This window comes from Schistocerca nitens, chromosome 2 (genome assembly GCF_023898315.1).
Source record: "Schistocerca nitens isolate TAMUIC-IGC-003100 chromosome 2, iqSchNite1.1, whole genome shotgun sequence".
NCBI lineage: Eukaryota > Metazoa > Arthropoda > Insecta > Orthoptera > Acrididae > Schistocerca > Schistocerca nitens.
Genome location: NC_064615.1, coordinates 257,596,370 through 257,614,549, shown reverse-complemented (window position 1 = coordinate 257,614,549; position 18,180 = coordinate 257,596,370). Strand labels below are relative to the sequence as shown.

General features: G+C 39.1%; 1 protein-coding gene across 2 annotated transcripts in view; it reads left to right on the top strand.

The window, feature by feature from the left end:
* LOC126235982 (solute carrier family 23 member 2) overlaps nt 1–17,772 on the top strand; it is a 281,884-nt gene extending 264,112 nt beyond the window's left edge. For both annotated transcript variants that reach the window (XM_049944964.1, XM_049944965.1), the window contains exons 11-14: nt 2,321–2,400; nt 3,038–3,179; nt 3,271–3,391; nt 17,454–17,772. In XM_049944964.1, coding sequence (XP_049800921.1) covers nt 2,321–2,400; nt 3,038–3,179; nt 3,271–3,391; nt 17,454–17,538 — 428 coding nt within the window. In that variant the 3' untranslated portion in view covers nt 17,539–17,772. The remainder of the gene's footprint in view (nt 1–2,320; nt 2,401–3,037; nt 3,180–3,270; nt 3,392–17,453) is intronic.
* The last annotated feature ends 408 nt before the right edge of the window (nt 17,773–18,180 follow it).

Here is an 18,180-nt window from a genome sequence, read left to right as displayed (position 1 = left end):
TAAGAGCAAATAAGAGGTTTTGCCCATCATGAAGATTCATCATCAAAGAATTGCAGCTAGATGGGCCAGGGAAGTCCTTCGTTTGATGAACAATGACTGTTCTATATGGCTGCATGAAGACAGTGAGGACACATTGAATGTTCCCAATACTATCCAAATCAAGAAGTAAGTGACTGGTATGCCAATCATAAATAATATAAAGGAATGGGTACAAAGACCCTGGACACATGATGATTAAATTTTGTATCATTCAGTGGTTTTGTAATGTTTTGTGAATCTTGTAAAATGTTTGATTAAAGCTTGATTTTATGAAATAAGATTATATGCAGAAATACATAAATAATTTTGGAAGTGTTATTTTTATTTAATAATTTTTAAATTTAAAACTGAAAAGTATGTTATGTCATACCAGGGAGGGGGTCACTCAAATGTGACTGTCTATGGCAAGGAGAGAGAGGGGTGGCAGCAGAGGGATGGGGGGTGGGGGTGAGAGCTCCAAAACAATCATGAAAATGTGTGAATTGTGTCAATGGCCCCTTACTCCTAATTAATTTTATTTAGTCATCTGGCCAGAAGTCCTGTTCTTCATGTCACTACATTTAGTTTAAGCCTATACATTTTCTTTTTAATTATCTGTCCTTTCCTGATTAAGGAATCTAGCACTCCATATTGTGACCTGTAGAATGCTAGTTTTGTTTTTCATGATGAGTATATCCTCTTGAGTAGTCCCCTCCCAGAGATCTGAATGAGGCTTATTTTATCTCCAGAATATTTTACCAAAAAGGATGCCATCATCATTTAACCATGTAGAAGAGCTGTATGCCCTCGGGAAAAACAACAGCTGTAGTTTCCTCTTGGCTTCAGCCATTCATAACATAACAAGGCCATGTTGTCTGTTGTTTCAAGGCGAGATCAGTCATCCAGACTATTGCTGTTATGACCATACAGATATACAGACAAAATAGCAACCAAGCGGACGGAAAATTGTAACTTGTTTATTCTGGAATGACATTACTTATACGCATCTCACTAAGTCACCCAACTGTGGTGAATTAGTTACAGAAGCATAGGAAGACTCTTAAAGGTAGCATGAGGACTGCTGTTTGACAGTAGACTATCATGGCTAGTCCCATTGAAGATTCGTTGTGAAGCAGTAACTCAGTGAGGTGTAGCACAAGGCCTAATTCTGGACTGAGATGGTTATCCATTAAGCACAAGGAATAAAGTCTAGCTAGTTTAACCACAAGTCTGGTGTCTGTGTCTACCAAGATGAAAGTTGCTTACCGTATTGGTGATAAGCACAAGTGTACCACAAATGAGGAACTTTGGAGCAGTTGGCGTAAAGCCTGGAGTGTAGCCCTATGAGCACTGGCTGAATTATTGCCTTGGTGGCTGTACGCAGTGTGGACTATTTTCAGGCACGTGATCTTCATTGGGGTAAATAGTTCCGCACTGTCTGAGTCTCCTGTCATTAAAATAAAAGCCACCTATTGGTGAGGGGAGCACCTGCAGTGATGGCATTCTGATATTCTGCTGATAATAACCCATTGTTGTTGTTGTTGTTGTCCTGCCCTGCTTTGTGATGTGACCACCCAGAATTGTTGTGCCCATTTCTCATTGATGTGGCACTGGCAGGCTCATGAGTCAGCAACCCATTGCTTTGCTGTCAGACTGCACATCAGACTGTAACAATTGAACCTGCACCTACCGAAAAGGCTGCTGCCTCTCTTCAGGGACCACATGTTTGTCTGGTCTCTTCACAGATACTCCCTTCTGTTATTGTTGTTGTACTAGTGCTACATCTATCAGTATAATTCAAGAACTCAGGCCACCTCACCTTAGCCTGGTCCATGACTCATAACTTAATACTTAAGCTATGGAAGCTCACTGTCACAGTTCCAGTACATAACGAACACTAGTTCACTGCATGCTGACAGACAATGAAGCACAAGTATATGTATTACAGTACTATATTCAAAACTGCTGAAGATGGCATTAAGCCTCACCACAAGAACTATGAGCTACAAAGAATTAAAACAATAAATAAAAAAATGAGCCCTGTTTTTAAGACATGAATTTGCACTACCAAACTTCTTACAACCACAATTGAAAGCTATTTCACTTAGAGTGTCACTGAAACTGGTTCACTGCACATGAGCAGAAAGTGAATCAACTTATGAGATTGTAATAAAATTGGGTAGCATCATCCAAAACTTTTAATATAGAGATTATCATAGAGTAATTAGCTCTAAAAGTATTTTTTAAGTGTGTTCCATGTAATAAAGCTTATGACTTCAACTAAAATACCACATTGTTTCAGGGTTGTCTGCACTTCAGTATGTAGATCTAAATTCATCAAGAAATCTATATATTCTGGGATTTTCTATCTTTTTCCCATTGGTACGTGTACAGAATGCAGAATTACATTTTTAAAATGTTAAGTTTCATTTAGTGAAGTTAACAGTTATTAATATAGAATGAAATTTTCACTCTGCAGAGGAGTGTGCGCTGATATGATGATTTGGAAGACAGGAGACGAGGTACTGGCAGAAGTGAGGCTGTGAGGACAGGGAGTGAGTCGTGCTTGGGTAGCTGAGATGGTAGAGCACTTGCCCGCGATAGGCAAAGGTTCTGAGTTTGAGTCTCAGTGTGGTACACAATTTTAATCTGCCAGCAAGTTTCATATCAGCACACACTTCACTGCAGAGTGAAAAGTTCATTCTGGAAACATCCCCCAGGCTGTGGCTAAGCCATGTCTCCACAGTATCCTTTCTTCCAGGAGTGCTAGTTCTGCAAGGTTTGCAGGAGAGCTTCTGTAAAGTTTGGAAGGTAGGGATGAGGTACTGGCAGAAGTGAGGCTGTGAGGACAGGGCTTGAGTTGTGCCTGGGTAGCTCAGATGGTAGAGCACTTGCCCGCAAAAGTCAAAGGTTCCGAGTTCGAGTCTCAGTCCGGCACACAGTTTTAATCTGCCAGTAATTTTCAGTTACTAATATGTTTCTAAAGAACACTGTATTTTGTATGTGTTACATGTTACAGGTGCTTTCAAAATGGATGGTAAAGCAGACAAATGCTATTCAGACAGGAAGTGAAGTTGCTGACAGCATATTTACAGTGTTATGTAGCACAAGTATTTTGGTTGGTGGTTTTGTAGGCTGCTTTCTTGACAACACAATTCCAGGTAAAGCAACAACTGGGAACTGTTTATATTGCCTGGCTTTAATCCATTCATTCATGGAACTAATTGATTAATATTTGATGTTAAATGGCAGGTACACCAGAAGAAAGGGGACTGATTGCTTGGCAGGCTGAAATGAATCTTTCAGGAGAAGGCAGTGACAGTGATGCACCCAGTACATACGATTTCCCAATTGGTATGAGTGTCCTGAGGAGGTAATTTACCAGTTTTCTTAAACATTTTATGAGACTGCTAATGTGGTAAATATAACATTCCTTGAAGTTCAGAGTTTGCACTTCCAGACTTCATATATGTCTTATCAGCTTACAAATGATTGAATAGTTTCTCGGTAACAATAGTTGATATCTCACAATCTGGTTCATATTTCTGTAGTGTTTACAATTTGATTCACAGTCTTTGCTTGGAAGCACATCTACAGATTTTTTTCACTAGTGCAGATAGACAGAAATGCCAGTATGTGTTTCAATCTGTTCTTCGAGAACCTTGAGGAAGCCTCACCACAGTATGTGTTTTCATGTATTACTTTCATTCCAGAATTAATTTTCACTGTGCAGTAGAGTGTACACTGGTAGGAACTTCCTAGCAGATTAAAACTGTATGCCAGACTGGAATTCAAACATAGGACCTTTTTCTCTTACGGGCAAGTACTCTACCAACTGAGGTATCCAAACACAACTCATGACCTTTCACCAGTACCTCACTCTTATCTTCTAAACTTCCACAAAGTAAATCTGGGGGGTGGTTCATGAATCATGCTTGGATAGCTTAGTTGGTAGAGCACTTGTCTACAAAAGGTAAAGGCCCCAGCACTGAGTCACAGTCAGGCACACAGTTTTATTCTTCCAGGAAATCTCATTATCTTAACTGCTCATTTTTGTAAAACATGTTTTCTTTACTTCCACTGTAATAATATGATAACAGACAACAATGAGTGGATCTACATAAAATAAAATAACATTATTATTAGTGTTACATACAGAGACAGTACTGTACCCGTCCAAATGTCTTTCAGAAGTGAGCTACATGGTGCAGTGGATTCGAAACCCATCCAGCCATCTAGATTTAGATTTCCTGTGATTTTACTAAAGAACTTAAGGCAAATAATAGGTTAGTTCCTTTGAAAATAATACGGCTGATTTCATTTTTCATCCTTCTCTAGTCTGAGATTGTACTCAATCTCTGACAACTTAATTTTTTATGTAACAATAAATCCTAATCTGCTTTCCTTATTTACTTACTTTCTTTTGGGAAGAATATTATGAAGTGATTCACATGGACAATTGGTAGGAGCAAGTAGAGCATAGGCATTTCTGTAATTTCCGGAACAAGTGAGGCACTCTTGTTATCATGTTGTATATACTTTTCAAGTAAAATTTTGAGTTCATCCAGTTGCTTTCTACCTTTCCTCTTTCATATTTTTATTATTGTTTTCTGTTGTACACTGTAATTTTCATCTAAATCTCCTTTGCATATGTTATTATTCCCTATCTTTCTCTTATTTTCTTAACTTCATTCCACTAACCCACATGTGAATAGTTCTTTATGCATGAAAAGTACAGACAAATTTTGTGTAGTTTAGCTCTGTTCTCAAATCTACGCATCACACAAATGTGAGCAAGGCTGTTGGTTTAGTACTTAAGGGTCTGATGCAGCAGTCAAACATTAGGTATGATGGAAGGATGAGCTTGAGAGACTCCTCCTCCTCCTCCTCCTCCTCCTCCTCCTCTTCTTCTTCTTCTTCTTCTTCATTGCCTCTTCCCATGTCCCTACATGGTCAGCATTTCTGTATGGGTCTCAGCAATATTAGTGATAGTTGGTGGCTAGATATCCTTCCTGCTACCACAAAGATGTTGACAGAATAAAAGATTACAGTTCCAGATAAACATATTTGAGGTCATGTGGACACCTGAGCTTTAAGGAAATGAATTAATATGCATTCCAAAAGAGGTAAAGTATCAGTAAAACAATTCATTTGCTATGATACTGTAAAACCCTCTAATGTAATAAATATGTACTAATAAAATGGAAATTAGCTCTCAGTAAGATACATAGTATATGCCAATAATAATATACCTCTAGGATGGAAGAGAAGAAAACAAATGGAAAAAAGATCTTGGAGAAATACTATGCACAAAATTGGCAAGAATAAACTAAAATTTGACTTTTTTTAAAAGAAAGCAGCTATTGTGGAAAAGCTTAAGGACATCAAAGGGAATATATACCTTGTATTCAAGCAGGACTAATCAGGAGAATTTAGTAAGAAACAAAAGTTTGTTGCACACCATTTCATAGCCATACTGTTTTAGCATCCATTGTTGGCACAGATATCACAAATGTTTCCAGAAGAATAAATGGTGTCCTGCAAATGATATACTTCAGAAATAACAATTAACTACTGCACTTTACACTATGCCAAACAATAGCAGAAAAATAGGGCACTTTACATTTTGACACACTCATTCAATGCAAGAACATCATATCATTCCAGAATGAGATGCTCACTCTGCAGCGGAGTGTGCACTGATATGAAACTTCGTGGCAGATTAAAACTGTGTGCCGGACCGAGACTCGAACTCGGGACCTTTGCCTTTCGCGGGCAAGTGCTCTACCAACTGAGCTACCCAAGCACGACTCACGCCCCGTCCTCACAGCTTTACTTCTGCCAGTACCTCGTCTCCTACCTTCCAAACTTAACAGAAGCTCTCCTGCACGGTGAAAATCTCATTCTGGAAACATCCCGCAGACTGTGGCTAAGCCGTCTCCGCAATATCCTTTCTTTCAGGAGTGCTAGTTCCGCAAGGTTTGCAGGAGAGCTTCTGTTAAGTTTGGAAGGTAGGAGATGAGGTACTGGCAGAAGTAAAGCTGTGAGGACGGGGCGTGAATCGTGCTTGGGTAGCTCAGTTGGTAGGGCACTTTATTTTATTTATTTATTATTTATTTGTCCTGTAGATCAAATCAGTACAATGGCTTGTACAACTGATATGGGATAAGTCAATACAAATATACAGTTTACAGGAGTCTAAAACAGTAAACAAGAACACAGAAGAATGATTATTTTACATTACCTACAAATTATGTTACTTAAAGTTACAGCTTTACAGAGAATAGTTACATGATGTGACAAAATTGACTTAATAACATTCAGCTTTGATACATTATCATGCGCTAAGACAATTTTGATACCAAATATTCCTGGATGGTATAAAAGCAGTCTTTTATTAAAAGAGATTTCACCGTCTGTTTGAATTTATTTATTTCTTGGATTTCTTGTATAAAAGTTGGAAGATGGTTGTATAATTTTATTCCCATGCACTTGACACCATCACTGTACAGTTTTGTTGAGTGGGGAAGTATTCTTAGAGAGGTTTTTGATCTTGTGTCATAATCGTGGTAATCCATATTTTTGCTAATTTTGTTGCTACTTTTTTGGTAAAGAATAATAATTCTAGTATGTATTGGCATGGGAGGGGCAAAATATTTAGTTTCTTAAATAATGGTTTACAAGTGTCTCTTTGTTTTTTGAACATAATTGTTCTGACTATCTTCTTTTGCAGTTTGAATATCTTAATTGATTCATAATTTTGGCCCCAGAAGATGATTCCGTAGTTAAATACAGAGTGAAAGAGTGCATGGTACATTGTAGTTAGGGTACTTGTGTTAGTGACGTTCCTTATTGATCTAATCATGAAGCATACTTTACTAAGTTTTGTGCTGGTAACGTCAATGTGCCTTTTCCATGTGAATGTATCAGTAATAGTGACCCAAAAAATTTTATTTCATTTTCAAGTTTAACATTTTTTTTTTCTAGTGATATAGTTGGTAGTAATGGATTTCTGTTTTGGGCAGTGTGGAAGTTTATTCCAATTGTCTTTTTTGCATTAAGAAGCAGCCTGTTACTTTGAAGCCATCAACTTATTTGATCTGTGGTCCTATCTATATTAGATTGGAGAATTTGTTCGGGCGCAGATATGAGTACAGAGGTGTCATTAGAAAACAAAAGGGTTTTTGTGTCTGGTAGGCTGCGAGGAAGGTCATTTATGTAAAGTAAGAACAGCAAGGGGCCCAGGACGGAGCCTTGGGGAACGCCTTGCTTTATGGTATGTATGGAGGAATGTAGAGTGCTAGCTGTACCTGAGAGCTTAGTTTCATTTAACTCGACATACTGCTGATGATCTTCCAGATAGCTTTTGAACCAGTCATAGGCATTTCCTCTTATTCCATAGGAACGCATCTTTTGCAAAAGTATACTATGATTAACCATGTCAAAGGCCTTTGTTAGATCTAGGAAGATACCTATGGCTGGGAGTTTTTTGTCCACAAGCTCAGTTGTAGCTTTCTTACTTTGGAAGCCGAACTGAGCAGGTGACAGGATATTTTCTTTGTCTAGAAAGGATATGATTCTGGTGGCCATTATATATTCAAATACTTTACTAAAAGTTGAAAGCAGTGCAATGGGTTGATAATTACTGGGATCCTCCTTGCTTCCTTTTTTGTGGACAGGTATAATTTTTGCAATTTTGAGCATACCAGGAAATGCAACATTCAGGAATGAGAAGTTTATTATGTGGGCTAGGGGTTTACTGATAAAGTTACTGCAATTATGAAGGAGGAAGCATGGAATTTGATCTTGTCCAGCAGATGGTTTTTTTTCCACCCCCCCCCCCCCTCCCCCGCGAAAGGCAAAGGTCCCGAGTTTGTCTCGGTCCAGCACACAGTTTTAATCTGCCAGGAAGTTTCACAACATATCATTATTACTCTCTTACCGTATTTACTCGAATCTAAGCCACACTCGAATCTCAGCCGCACCTGAAAAATGAGACTCGAAATGAAGGGAAAAAACTTTCCCGAATCTATGTCGCACCTGAAATTTGAGACTCGAAATTCAAGGGGAGAGAAAAGTTTTAGGCCCCACCTCCAAATCGAAACAAAGTTGGTCCATTGTAATATGAGACACAATTTAGGTCGAATGATTGATGATACTGGTTCGAGTGGTGAGCTTAGCAGTTAAGCTTTACCAGACCGCCATTGCTAAGTGTCAAGTGCTCCGTCCGTATTTATATGGGTACCCTCCCGTTTTCGCGTACTTTGTCTGGTTTGCATTGATTGCTTATTTTTCTTTGATCTGATAAGTGCCGTTCTCTTTGTTATAGGTGTTTACGTCACTCTAAGCTGAAAATGCGTTACTGTACTGAGTCATGCATTATTTGTCGCATTCTGATAATGAGTGTTTACGACCTGTCGCCGCACGTGGCATGGCTTGCTTTTGTGCACGCTACCACCGCTTTAAAAAAAAAAAAAAAAAAAAAAAAGAGAGAGAGAGAGAGAGAGAGAGAGAGAGAGAGAGAGAGAGAGAGAGAGATCAACAAGAACCAAATAATATACAGCATATGATAGAAGATGTTCTAAACGAGAGTTAAGCGAAAATTTTTCTCCGTTTGAAAACCTTTGCAGGCGCCTATTTATTACATTACATTCTGCGCCAAAATTAGAGTCATCTTAGATTTAATAATCTAGTCAATTGTCGTACTTCATTTCTGACTGTATCACTATTAGGCATAAGAATAATAGGAATATAAACATGACACGATATGTATATTCTTCCGCGTTTGCTGTTGTCTCACTCTAGTTTCGTAGTTTTTAGGCAGACAGGATTTTAATGAGTTAGCAGCAAACGCGAAAGAATACACAGCAAAATGTTTATATTCGTATTATTCTTATGGTGAAGAGAATACTGCGTGTGATTCACAATTCATAAAAGTTCCTATAAAGGCCCATCCACACGCAACAATCTGTCTGCGCACATCACATCTGCGCAGACAGATTGTAGCGTGTGGACAGAAGATTAGCACAAACATAAGGTGTGTGCAAACCTGGAAGTTGGAGTTGGAGGTTTGAGCGAAACCTCTCAAATCTGTTGGTTCAAACCACATCTGCGCAGACAAGTTGGAGCGTGTGGACAGGAGGTCGCTACAAAACTGGCGCGAAACAGCTGTTTGCTCAGTCTAGTGTTTGTATATGTGCGCACAGGGCATTAAAATGGCGGATACTCGTCAGTGTTTTCGAGAGTTTGTAAGTGAATTCATTGAAATATATAGAAACCACCCATGTTTGTGGAAGATTAACAGTAAACAATATAGTGACCAAGGCAAAAAGACAGCAGCATACAATGCTCTAATTGAAAAATTGCGGGCAGTTGATGACTCGGCAAACAGAGAAACTGTAATAAAAAAATAATTTCGTTGCGAACTGGCGAAATTATTTACAGATGGATGTCGAAACTTATAATTATCTCTTAAAGCTTGTAACCCCTCATATTATGAGAAAAAATCTTGTATGAGAAGGGCAATTTCTCCTCATGAACGGCTGGCGGTAACATTAAGATTCCTAGCAACAGGAAGGAGCTACAAGGATTTGGAATTTTCAACTGCAATATCGAAACAAGCGTTGAGTGAAATAATACCCAACACATGTGAAGCTATTTACGCTGTCCTGAAGGATGAGTTCATGGAGGCAAGTCAAGTAAATTAAGTCTGTCAGCGAACTGTTTACCGAAAAGAGTTATCCAAAGTTCAGGAATCTAGGTGGACTGGTGTAGGAGTAGATCAAGTATACCAGCCAACGTTATGGTAATTTGATCTGCTTGGAGTACAATTGAAGTGTCAATGTGCGAGGAAATGGAACACGAGGTAATGTAAAACAAAACAGGTTCGCCCTGAAACTCTCAAAGTAAATTTACATGAGAAAACAGCTTTAGCTTTAGCAGCCACTGTCTACACTATTTTGACCGCTTCCTGTTTCCTGCGGTTGGTCTGAATGTTTTTTGCAACACAAGTTGTGAACACAGACCATAACAGTACTTCCTCCATTTCTATATTTCAAAATAACTGATTTAAATTTTTGACGTTTACGGGGAGCGTAGTCGCTTGCCACTGATATTTCATTTCTACACCGACAGATGGCAGGCGAGTAGTAGATTGGTGTTTGTGTCGTGTGAACACACCACATTTGTAGCGATCTTTTTGCATGTACAGACATCTGCGCCGATGTCTACGCAGACAGATCGTTGCGTGTGGACCGGGCTTAAGGAACCATCTCTTCTCACAGGTAGGAAAAAATTCAGAACTTACAGTTGGCCATATTGACAAACATCCCAAACAGTCTTGCCAGTCGGATTTTCGTCTATGGTCGAAGATTTTCGTAGTACATTGAAATGCTGCTACATTCGAAGATGGACAATACGGAATTTGTATTTACTACATCGGATAATGTATGAAAATGCAGTATTGAAAACTCGAGGCAGAGAAAAAAAGCTGTTTTTTTAAAAACTGACGCAGAGGGTTTGGTGCCAGTATGACGGCAGAAGTTAGTTGTGGCGGCACCTACGAACATTTTTCAGAACTTCCGCTTGCTTTGCACTCGATTCTAAGACGCAGGCGGTTTTTTGGATTACAAAAACTGGAAAGAAAGTGCAGCTTAGATTCGAGTAAATACGGTAATACTCTCAATTATTGACAAAATTATTTAATTGGATAGATAAAAAAGTCTACTCACCAAATGGCAGCAGAACACACACAAAAAAGATGGTTGTAATTGGCAAGCTTTCAGAGCCAGTGGCTCCTTCTTCTAGCATAAGGGGTGAAGAGGAAGGAAGAGGAGTGAAGAAAGGTCTAGGAGGAGGAGTAGATTTTGGGAAAGTCATCCAGAACCATGAGTCAGGGGAGACTTACCGTATGGGATGAGAAAGAAAGACTGATTGTTGGGGACTGCATTGGATGAGATTTGACAACCCAGCAGCTTAAAGATGGAAGACAGGGTAATATGCAGACAGAGATTACTGCTTAAACATCATGCATGAGTTAACACGAGTGAAAAGCTAAAAGCATTGTGCATAACAGAGGGGGGAGGTGAAAAAAATAGATGGGAAAGACAATGAAAGATGTAGAAAACTAAAACGGAGTGAAGCAAAGAGTAGTTAAAGTTAAGAAATGCTGAGATGGAAGAAATTAACGTAAATTGAGGCCAGGTGGGTGGCAGGAGCCAAGGACACATTGTAGTGCTAGTTCCCACCTGCAGAGCTCTGAGAAACCTTGTGTCTGGGGGAAGAATCCAGATGGCACATGTGATGACACAGGTGCCAAGGTCAAGAATGTCGTGTTGCAGAGCATGCTCTGCAACAGGATATTGCGAGTTGCCACTATACACCCTCTGCATATGCTCATTAATCCTAATTGATAATTTGGTGGCAGTCATGCCGATGTAGAAGGCTGAACAGTGTTTACGTAACAGCTGGTATATGACGTGTGTCATTCTGCAGGTGGCTCTTCCTTTGATAGTGTATGTTTTGTCAGTTACAGAGAGCTGTTATAGTTGGTGGAAGGAGAGTGCATAGGGCAAATCTTGTAGTGGGGACGATCACAGGGGTAAGAACCATAGGGTAGGGAGATAGATGCAGAAGGAGCATAGGGTCTGGCAAGGATATTGTGGAGATTGGGAGGGTGATGGAAAACTATTCTAGGTGTGGTGGGAAAAATTTCAGACAGAATGGATCTCAAAAAGGGGATGATTTTAGGAAGTCAAGGCCCTGGCAAAGCTGGTTAACACATTTCAGACCAGGATAATACTAAGTTACCAAGGATGTGCTCCGAAGTTGTTTTTTGGAGGGATCAGCAGTACCAGGATTGGATGTGATGGCCCAGGAAATCTGCATTTAACTAGACTGCTGGGATAATTATGTGCAGTAAAGGCTGAGGTGAAAATGGTGGTGCATTGCAGTAAAGAGTTTGCAGCCAAACAAAAATGTTTACCTCAGATGCCAAGGCTGTATGGGAGGGAACGTTTGACATGGAAAGGATGGCAACTGTCAAAATATAAGTACTGTTTTTTGTTGGTAGGTTTAATGTGGACAGAAGTGTGAAATTTATCTAGGAGAAGGTATTCAGAGATTCCAGGAATTTTAACAGGTCAGCCTCACCATGAGTCCCTATGGTAAAGATGTCATCAGTGTATCTAAACCAAACCAGGGGCTGAAGACTTATGGATCCTAGGAAAGCCCCTTCCAAGCAACCCATGAAAAGGTTGGCAAAAGAAGGCCATGACCATACCCCTGATCTGTTTGTATGTCTGCTCTTCTCCCACCTCTGTTACATACAATGCACTTTTCACTCTTATTAACTCATGCATGATGTTTAAGCAGTAATCTCTGTCTGCATATTATCCTTTCTCCCACCTTTAAGCTCTCAGGTTTTCAAATCTCATCTGATGCAGTCCCCAACAATCAGTCCTTCCTTCTCATCCCGTACAGTAAGTCTCCTCTGACTTGCAGTTCTGGATGACTTCCCCGAAATCTACCCCCTTTCCTAGACCTCTCCAGTCCTTTTCCTTTACCACTCTTCCTTCCCCTTTAACCCTTCTGCCTGAAGAAGGAGCCACTGGCTCCTAATCTTGCCAATTATGGTTGGTTGGTTTGTGGGGGTTGAAGGGCCCACACTACAAAGGCCATTGGTCCCTTGCGAATTACAATCATATTTTATGTGTGTGTTCTGCTACTGCTTGGTGAGTAGATTTTTTTATCTGTTGTTGTTGTTGTTGTTGTGGTCTTCAGTCCTGAGACTGGTTTGATGCAGCTCTCCATGCTAATCTATCCTGTGCAAGCTTCTTCATCTCCCAGTACCTACTGCAACCTACATCCTTCTCAATCTGCTTAGTGTATTCATCTCTTGGTCTCCCTCTACAATTTTTACCCTCCACGCTGCCCTCCAATGCTAAATTTGTGATCCCTTGATGCCTCAAAACATGTCCTACCAACCGATCCCTTCTTCTAGTCAAGTTGTGCCACAAACTTCTCTTCTCCCCAATGCTATTCAATACCTCCTCATTAGTTACGTTATCTACCCACCTTATCTTCAGCATTCTTCTGTAGCACCACATTTCGAAAGCTTCTATTCTCTTCTTGTCCAAACTGGTTATCGTCCATGTTTCACTTCCATACATGGCTACATTCCATACAAATACTTTCAGAAACGAGTTCCTGACACTTAAATCTATACTAGATGTTAACAAATTTCTCTTCTTCAGAAACGATTTCCTTGCCATTGCCAGTCTACATTTTATATCCTCTCTACTTCGACCATCATCAGTTATTTTACTCCATAAATAGCAAAACTCCTTTACTACTTTAAGTGTCTCATTTCCTAATCTAATCCTCTCAGCATTACCCGGTTTAATTTGACTACATTCCATTATCCCCGTTTTGCTTTTGTTGATGTTCATCTTATATCCTCCTTTCAAGACACTGTCCATTCCATTCAACTGCTCTTCCAAGTCCTTTGCTGTCTCTGACAGAATTACAATGTCATCGGCGAACCTCAAAGTTTTTACTTCTTCTCCATGAATTTTAATACCTACTCCAAATTTTTCTTTTGTTTCCTTTACTGCTTGCTCAATATACAGATTGAATAACATTGGGGAGAGGCTACAACCCTGTCTCACTCCTTTCCCAACCACTGCTTCCCTTTCATACCCCTCGACTCTTATAACTGCCATCTGGTTTCTGTACAAATTGTAAATAGCCTTTCGCTCCTTGTATTTTACCCCTGCCACCTTCAGAATTTGAAAGAGGGTATTCCAGTTAACGTTGTCAAAAGCTTTCTCTACGTCTACAAATGCTAGAAACGTAGGTTTGCCTTTTCTTAATCTTTCTTCTAAGATAAGTCGTAAGGTTAGTATTGCCTCACGTGTTCCAACATTTCTACGGAATCCAAACTGATCTTCCCCAAGGTCCGCTTCTACCAGTTTTTCCATTCATCTGTAAAGAATTCGTGTTATTATTTTGCAGCTGTGACTTATTAAACTGATAGTTTGGTAATTTTCACATCTGTCAACACCTGCTTTCTTTGGGATTGGAATTATTATATTCTTCTTGAAGTCTGTGGGTATTTCGCCTGTCTCATACATCTTGCTCACCAGATGATAGAGTTTTGTCATGACTGGCTCTCCAAAGGCCATCAGTAGTTCTAATGGAATGTTGTCTACTCCCGGGGCCTTGTTTTGTCTCAGGTCTTTCAGTGCTCTGTCAAACTCTTCACGCAGTATCTTATCTCCCATTTCATCTTCATCTACATCCTCTTCCATTTCCATAATATTGTCCTCAAGTACATCGCCCTTGTATAAACCCTCTATATACTCCTTCCACCTTTCTGCCTTCCCTTCTTTGCTTAGAACTGGGTTTCCATCTGAGCTCTTGATATTCATACAAGTGGTTCTCATCTCTCCAAAGGTCTCTTTAATTTTCCTGTAGGCAGTATCTATCTTACCCCTAGTGAGACAAACCTCTACATCCTTACATTTGTCCTCTAGCCATCCCTGCTTAGCCATTTTGCACTTCCTGTCGATCTCATTTTTGAGACGTTTGTATTCCTTTTTGCTTGCTTCATTTACTGCATTTTTATATTTTCTCCTTTCATCAATTAAATTCAATATTTCTTCTGTTACCCAAGGATTTCTATTAGCCCTCGTCTTTTTACCTACTTGATCCTCTGCTGCCTTCACTACTTCATCCCTCAGAGCTACCCATTCTTCTTCTACTCTATTTCTTTCCCCCATTCTTGTCAATTGTTCTCTTATGCTCTCCCTGAAACTCTCTACAACCTCTGGTTCTTTCAGTTTATCCAGGTCCCATCTCCTTAAATTCCTACCTTTTTGCAGTTTCTTCGGTTTCAATCTGAAGTTCATAACCAATAGATTGTGGTCAGAATCCACATCTGCCCCTGGAAATGTCTTACAATTTAAAACCTGGTTCCTAAATCTCTGTCTTACCATTATATAATCTATCTGATACCTTTTAGTATCTCCAGGATTCTTCCAGGTATACAACCTTTTTTTATGATTCTTGAACCAAGTGTTAGCTATGATTAAGTTATGCTCTGTGCAAGATTCTACAAGGCGGCTTCCTCTTTCATTTCTTCCCCCCAATCCATATTCACCTACTATGTTTCCTTCTCTCCCTTTTCCTACTGACGAATTCCAGTCACCCATGACTATTAAATTTTCGTCTCCCTTCACTACCGGAATAATTTCTTTTATCTCGTCATACATTTCATCAATTTCTTCATCATCTGCAGAGCTAGTTGGCATATAAACTTGTACTACTGTAGTAGGCATGGGCTTTGTGTCTATCTTGGCCACAATAATGCGTTCACTATGCTGTTTGTAGTAGCTAACCCGCACTCCTATTTTTTTATTCATTATCAAACGTACTCCTGCATTACCCCTATTTGATTTTGTATTTATAACCCTGTAATCACCTGACCAAAAGTCTTGTTCCTCCTGCCACCGAACTTCACTAATTCCCACTATATCTAACTTTAACCTATCCATTTCCCTTTTTAAATTTTCTAACCTACCTGCCCGATTAAGGGGGTCTGACATTCCACGCTCCGATCCGTAGAATGCCAGTTTTCTTTCTCCTGATAACGACGTCCTCTTGAGTAGTCCCCGCCCGGAGATCCGAATGGGGGACTATTTTACCTCCGGAATATTTTACCCAAGAGGACGCCATCATCATTTAATCATACAGTAAAGCTGCATGCCCTCGGGAAAAATTACGGCTGTAGTTTCCCCTTGCTTTCAGCCGTTCGCAGTACCAGCACAGCAAGGCTGTTTTGGTTAATGTTACAAGGCCAGATCAGTGAATCATCCAGACTGTTGCCCCTGCAACTACTGAAAAGGCTGCTGCCCCTCTTCAGGAACCACATGTTTGTCTGGCCTCTCAACAGATACCCCTCCGTTGTGGTTGCACCTACTGTACGGCCATCTGTATCGCTGAGGCACGCGAGCCTCCCCACCAACGGCAAGGTCCTTGGTTCATGGGGGAAGATTTTTTTATCTATCCAATTAAATAATTTTCTCTTAATATTTTGCCAGATTTAACTTTAACTGAACTCTTGCATCAGCAACTTTTCTCTAAACTCTTCAGTGTTCTTCCCCCAATCCCCCCTCCCCACCTTTTCCCATGAAAGTATGAATAATTATTGTTTTTCTCCTTCATTTTGCAATTATTGTTTCTTCCTCTTCTCCTCCCCCTCTCCTCCTCATTTTCTCTACATCGACATCTACATACACATTTATACTCCGCAAGCCACCCAACGGTGTGTGGCGGAGGGTACTTTACATGCCACTGTCATTACCTCCCTTTTCTGATCCTGTTCTCCTATAATTATTGTTTCTGTTTGTTAAGATCTAATTCCAAATTCCTAAGTCAACATGCAACTTATTTTCCCTCCTACCTGCTCCTTGTACATATCTCGCTATTGTAGCTTCTGAGACATATATCCCCTTTTGTTCTACAGTTTTAAAAATATGTTTTATGCTTTTTTTAAAAAAAAATATTAAAATGGAAATAGTAGCCCCAGCTCATTAGGATTCTTAAAACTTAGAAAGCTGCTGTCAGCTACACTTCCAAAAATATTTTTTTTTTAATTTCTGTAGTGTATATAGAAATAATATGACTTAAATATCATGAAGAGCATCCTGAATGGAAGAATAAAAATGCAGATGAAATAAAAAATAAACTGAAATAAATTCAGCTACTTTAAAGAAAAACAAAAAGAGTGAGTTGATTCAGTAATTAACACGTTGGTCATAGTTGGGAGGAGTAGGGGTCAGATACCCAACTGGCCATACAAATTTAGGTTTCCCATTGTGTCTCAAAATCAGTTAAACCAAATGTTGGAATGGTTCCATTAAAAAAACCACAAGTAATTTCTTTTTTATATTTGTCCATTCTCAACTGATAATCTGTAACTAGCTACCATGTCACTGACATTTAATTGACAATCTTACATAGTATCCATTCATGCAAGACAATACAGTTGGAATAGATAATGAATCATGTAAAAATAAAATTTAGTGGGTAAGAAGCATATTTGCTTACTGTTAGACTATAGAAAGATGACAATGAATTCTGAAAATGAATAACAAGTTTCTCATTAGATTCGTAAAAATCAGAAATTGAGATAAATATAGTGTATTTTCCTGGAAATGCTTCACAAGTACCTTATTAAAATCACTCTTTCTCTCTCCTTTTTTCTTTCTGGAATTTACCTAGAAAAATTATGTTATCACAATCAAACAAGTACTCCTGAAGTGCTTAAATGTTAACGGCATTAACAGGCATCACAAAATGAATAAAATGAAATTGCTTAAACAACGAAATCTTGATTCCAGACAAAGTGTGTAATTATTATATTTCTTTTACAGGTGGACTTGGACATCCTATTTGCCATTTTCGCCCACATACAAACCAAGAACCTCTAAAATGTGCAGCAGGAATAAAATCTACTAATGGCACCCTGAAGTTCATCTCTGATGCTTCAAACAGACTGAAATATTTTTTTACCATTTCCATTTCCATTTTCTTGCATTTAAATATATTGTTAAGTAAAACTCTCCACTAAGACAATGCTCAATTGAACATGACGACAAGCCACTAATTTATAATACAGACGAATTTGTGGTTCATGATTTATTATGTTCGACAACTAAGTACTCACTTATGGAGGAATAACTTTGTTACCTAAGATAGTATGAAACCTTGATTTCAAAAATAAATAAGAGTACAAGTTATTAAGTAGTTTTTCTTGTATCATAATAAACAGTGAACGGACTTAAGTTTCACGTAGATAAATTTTTCATTTCTTTTCTCCTACAAAAACAATGTTCAAATGAGTGCGCAAGTAATGCAGATAAGTAGGAAAAACAATCCTACAATATACTCTTCTGATATCAGCAGCATGGGAGAGATCTGCATTATTATGAACACTGAATAAATTTTCAACTGCCAGGCTCACTAAAATCACTTATTCATACAGATGACCAGTTCTGGCAATTCTCTGTAGCCATCTTCAGATCTGCAAAAGATGGGATGGAAAATACTAGGATACAGCAGCTAACATAGCAGCACATATAATTATATCCAAAACTTGCA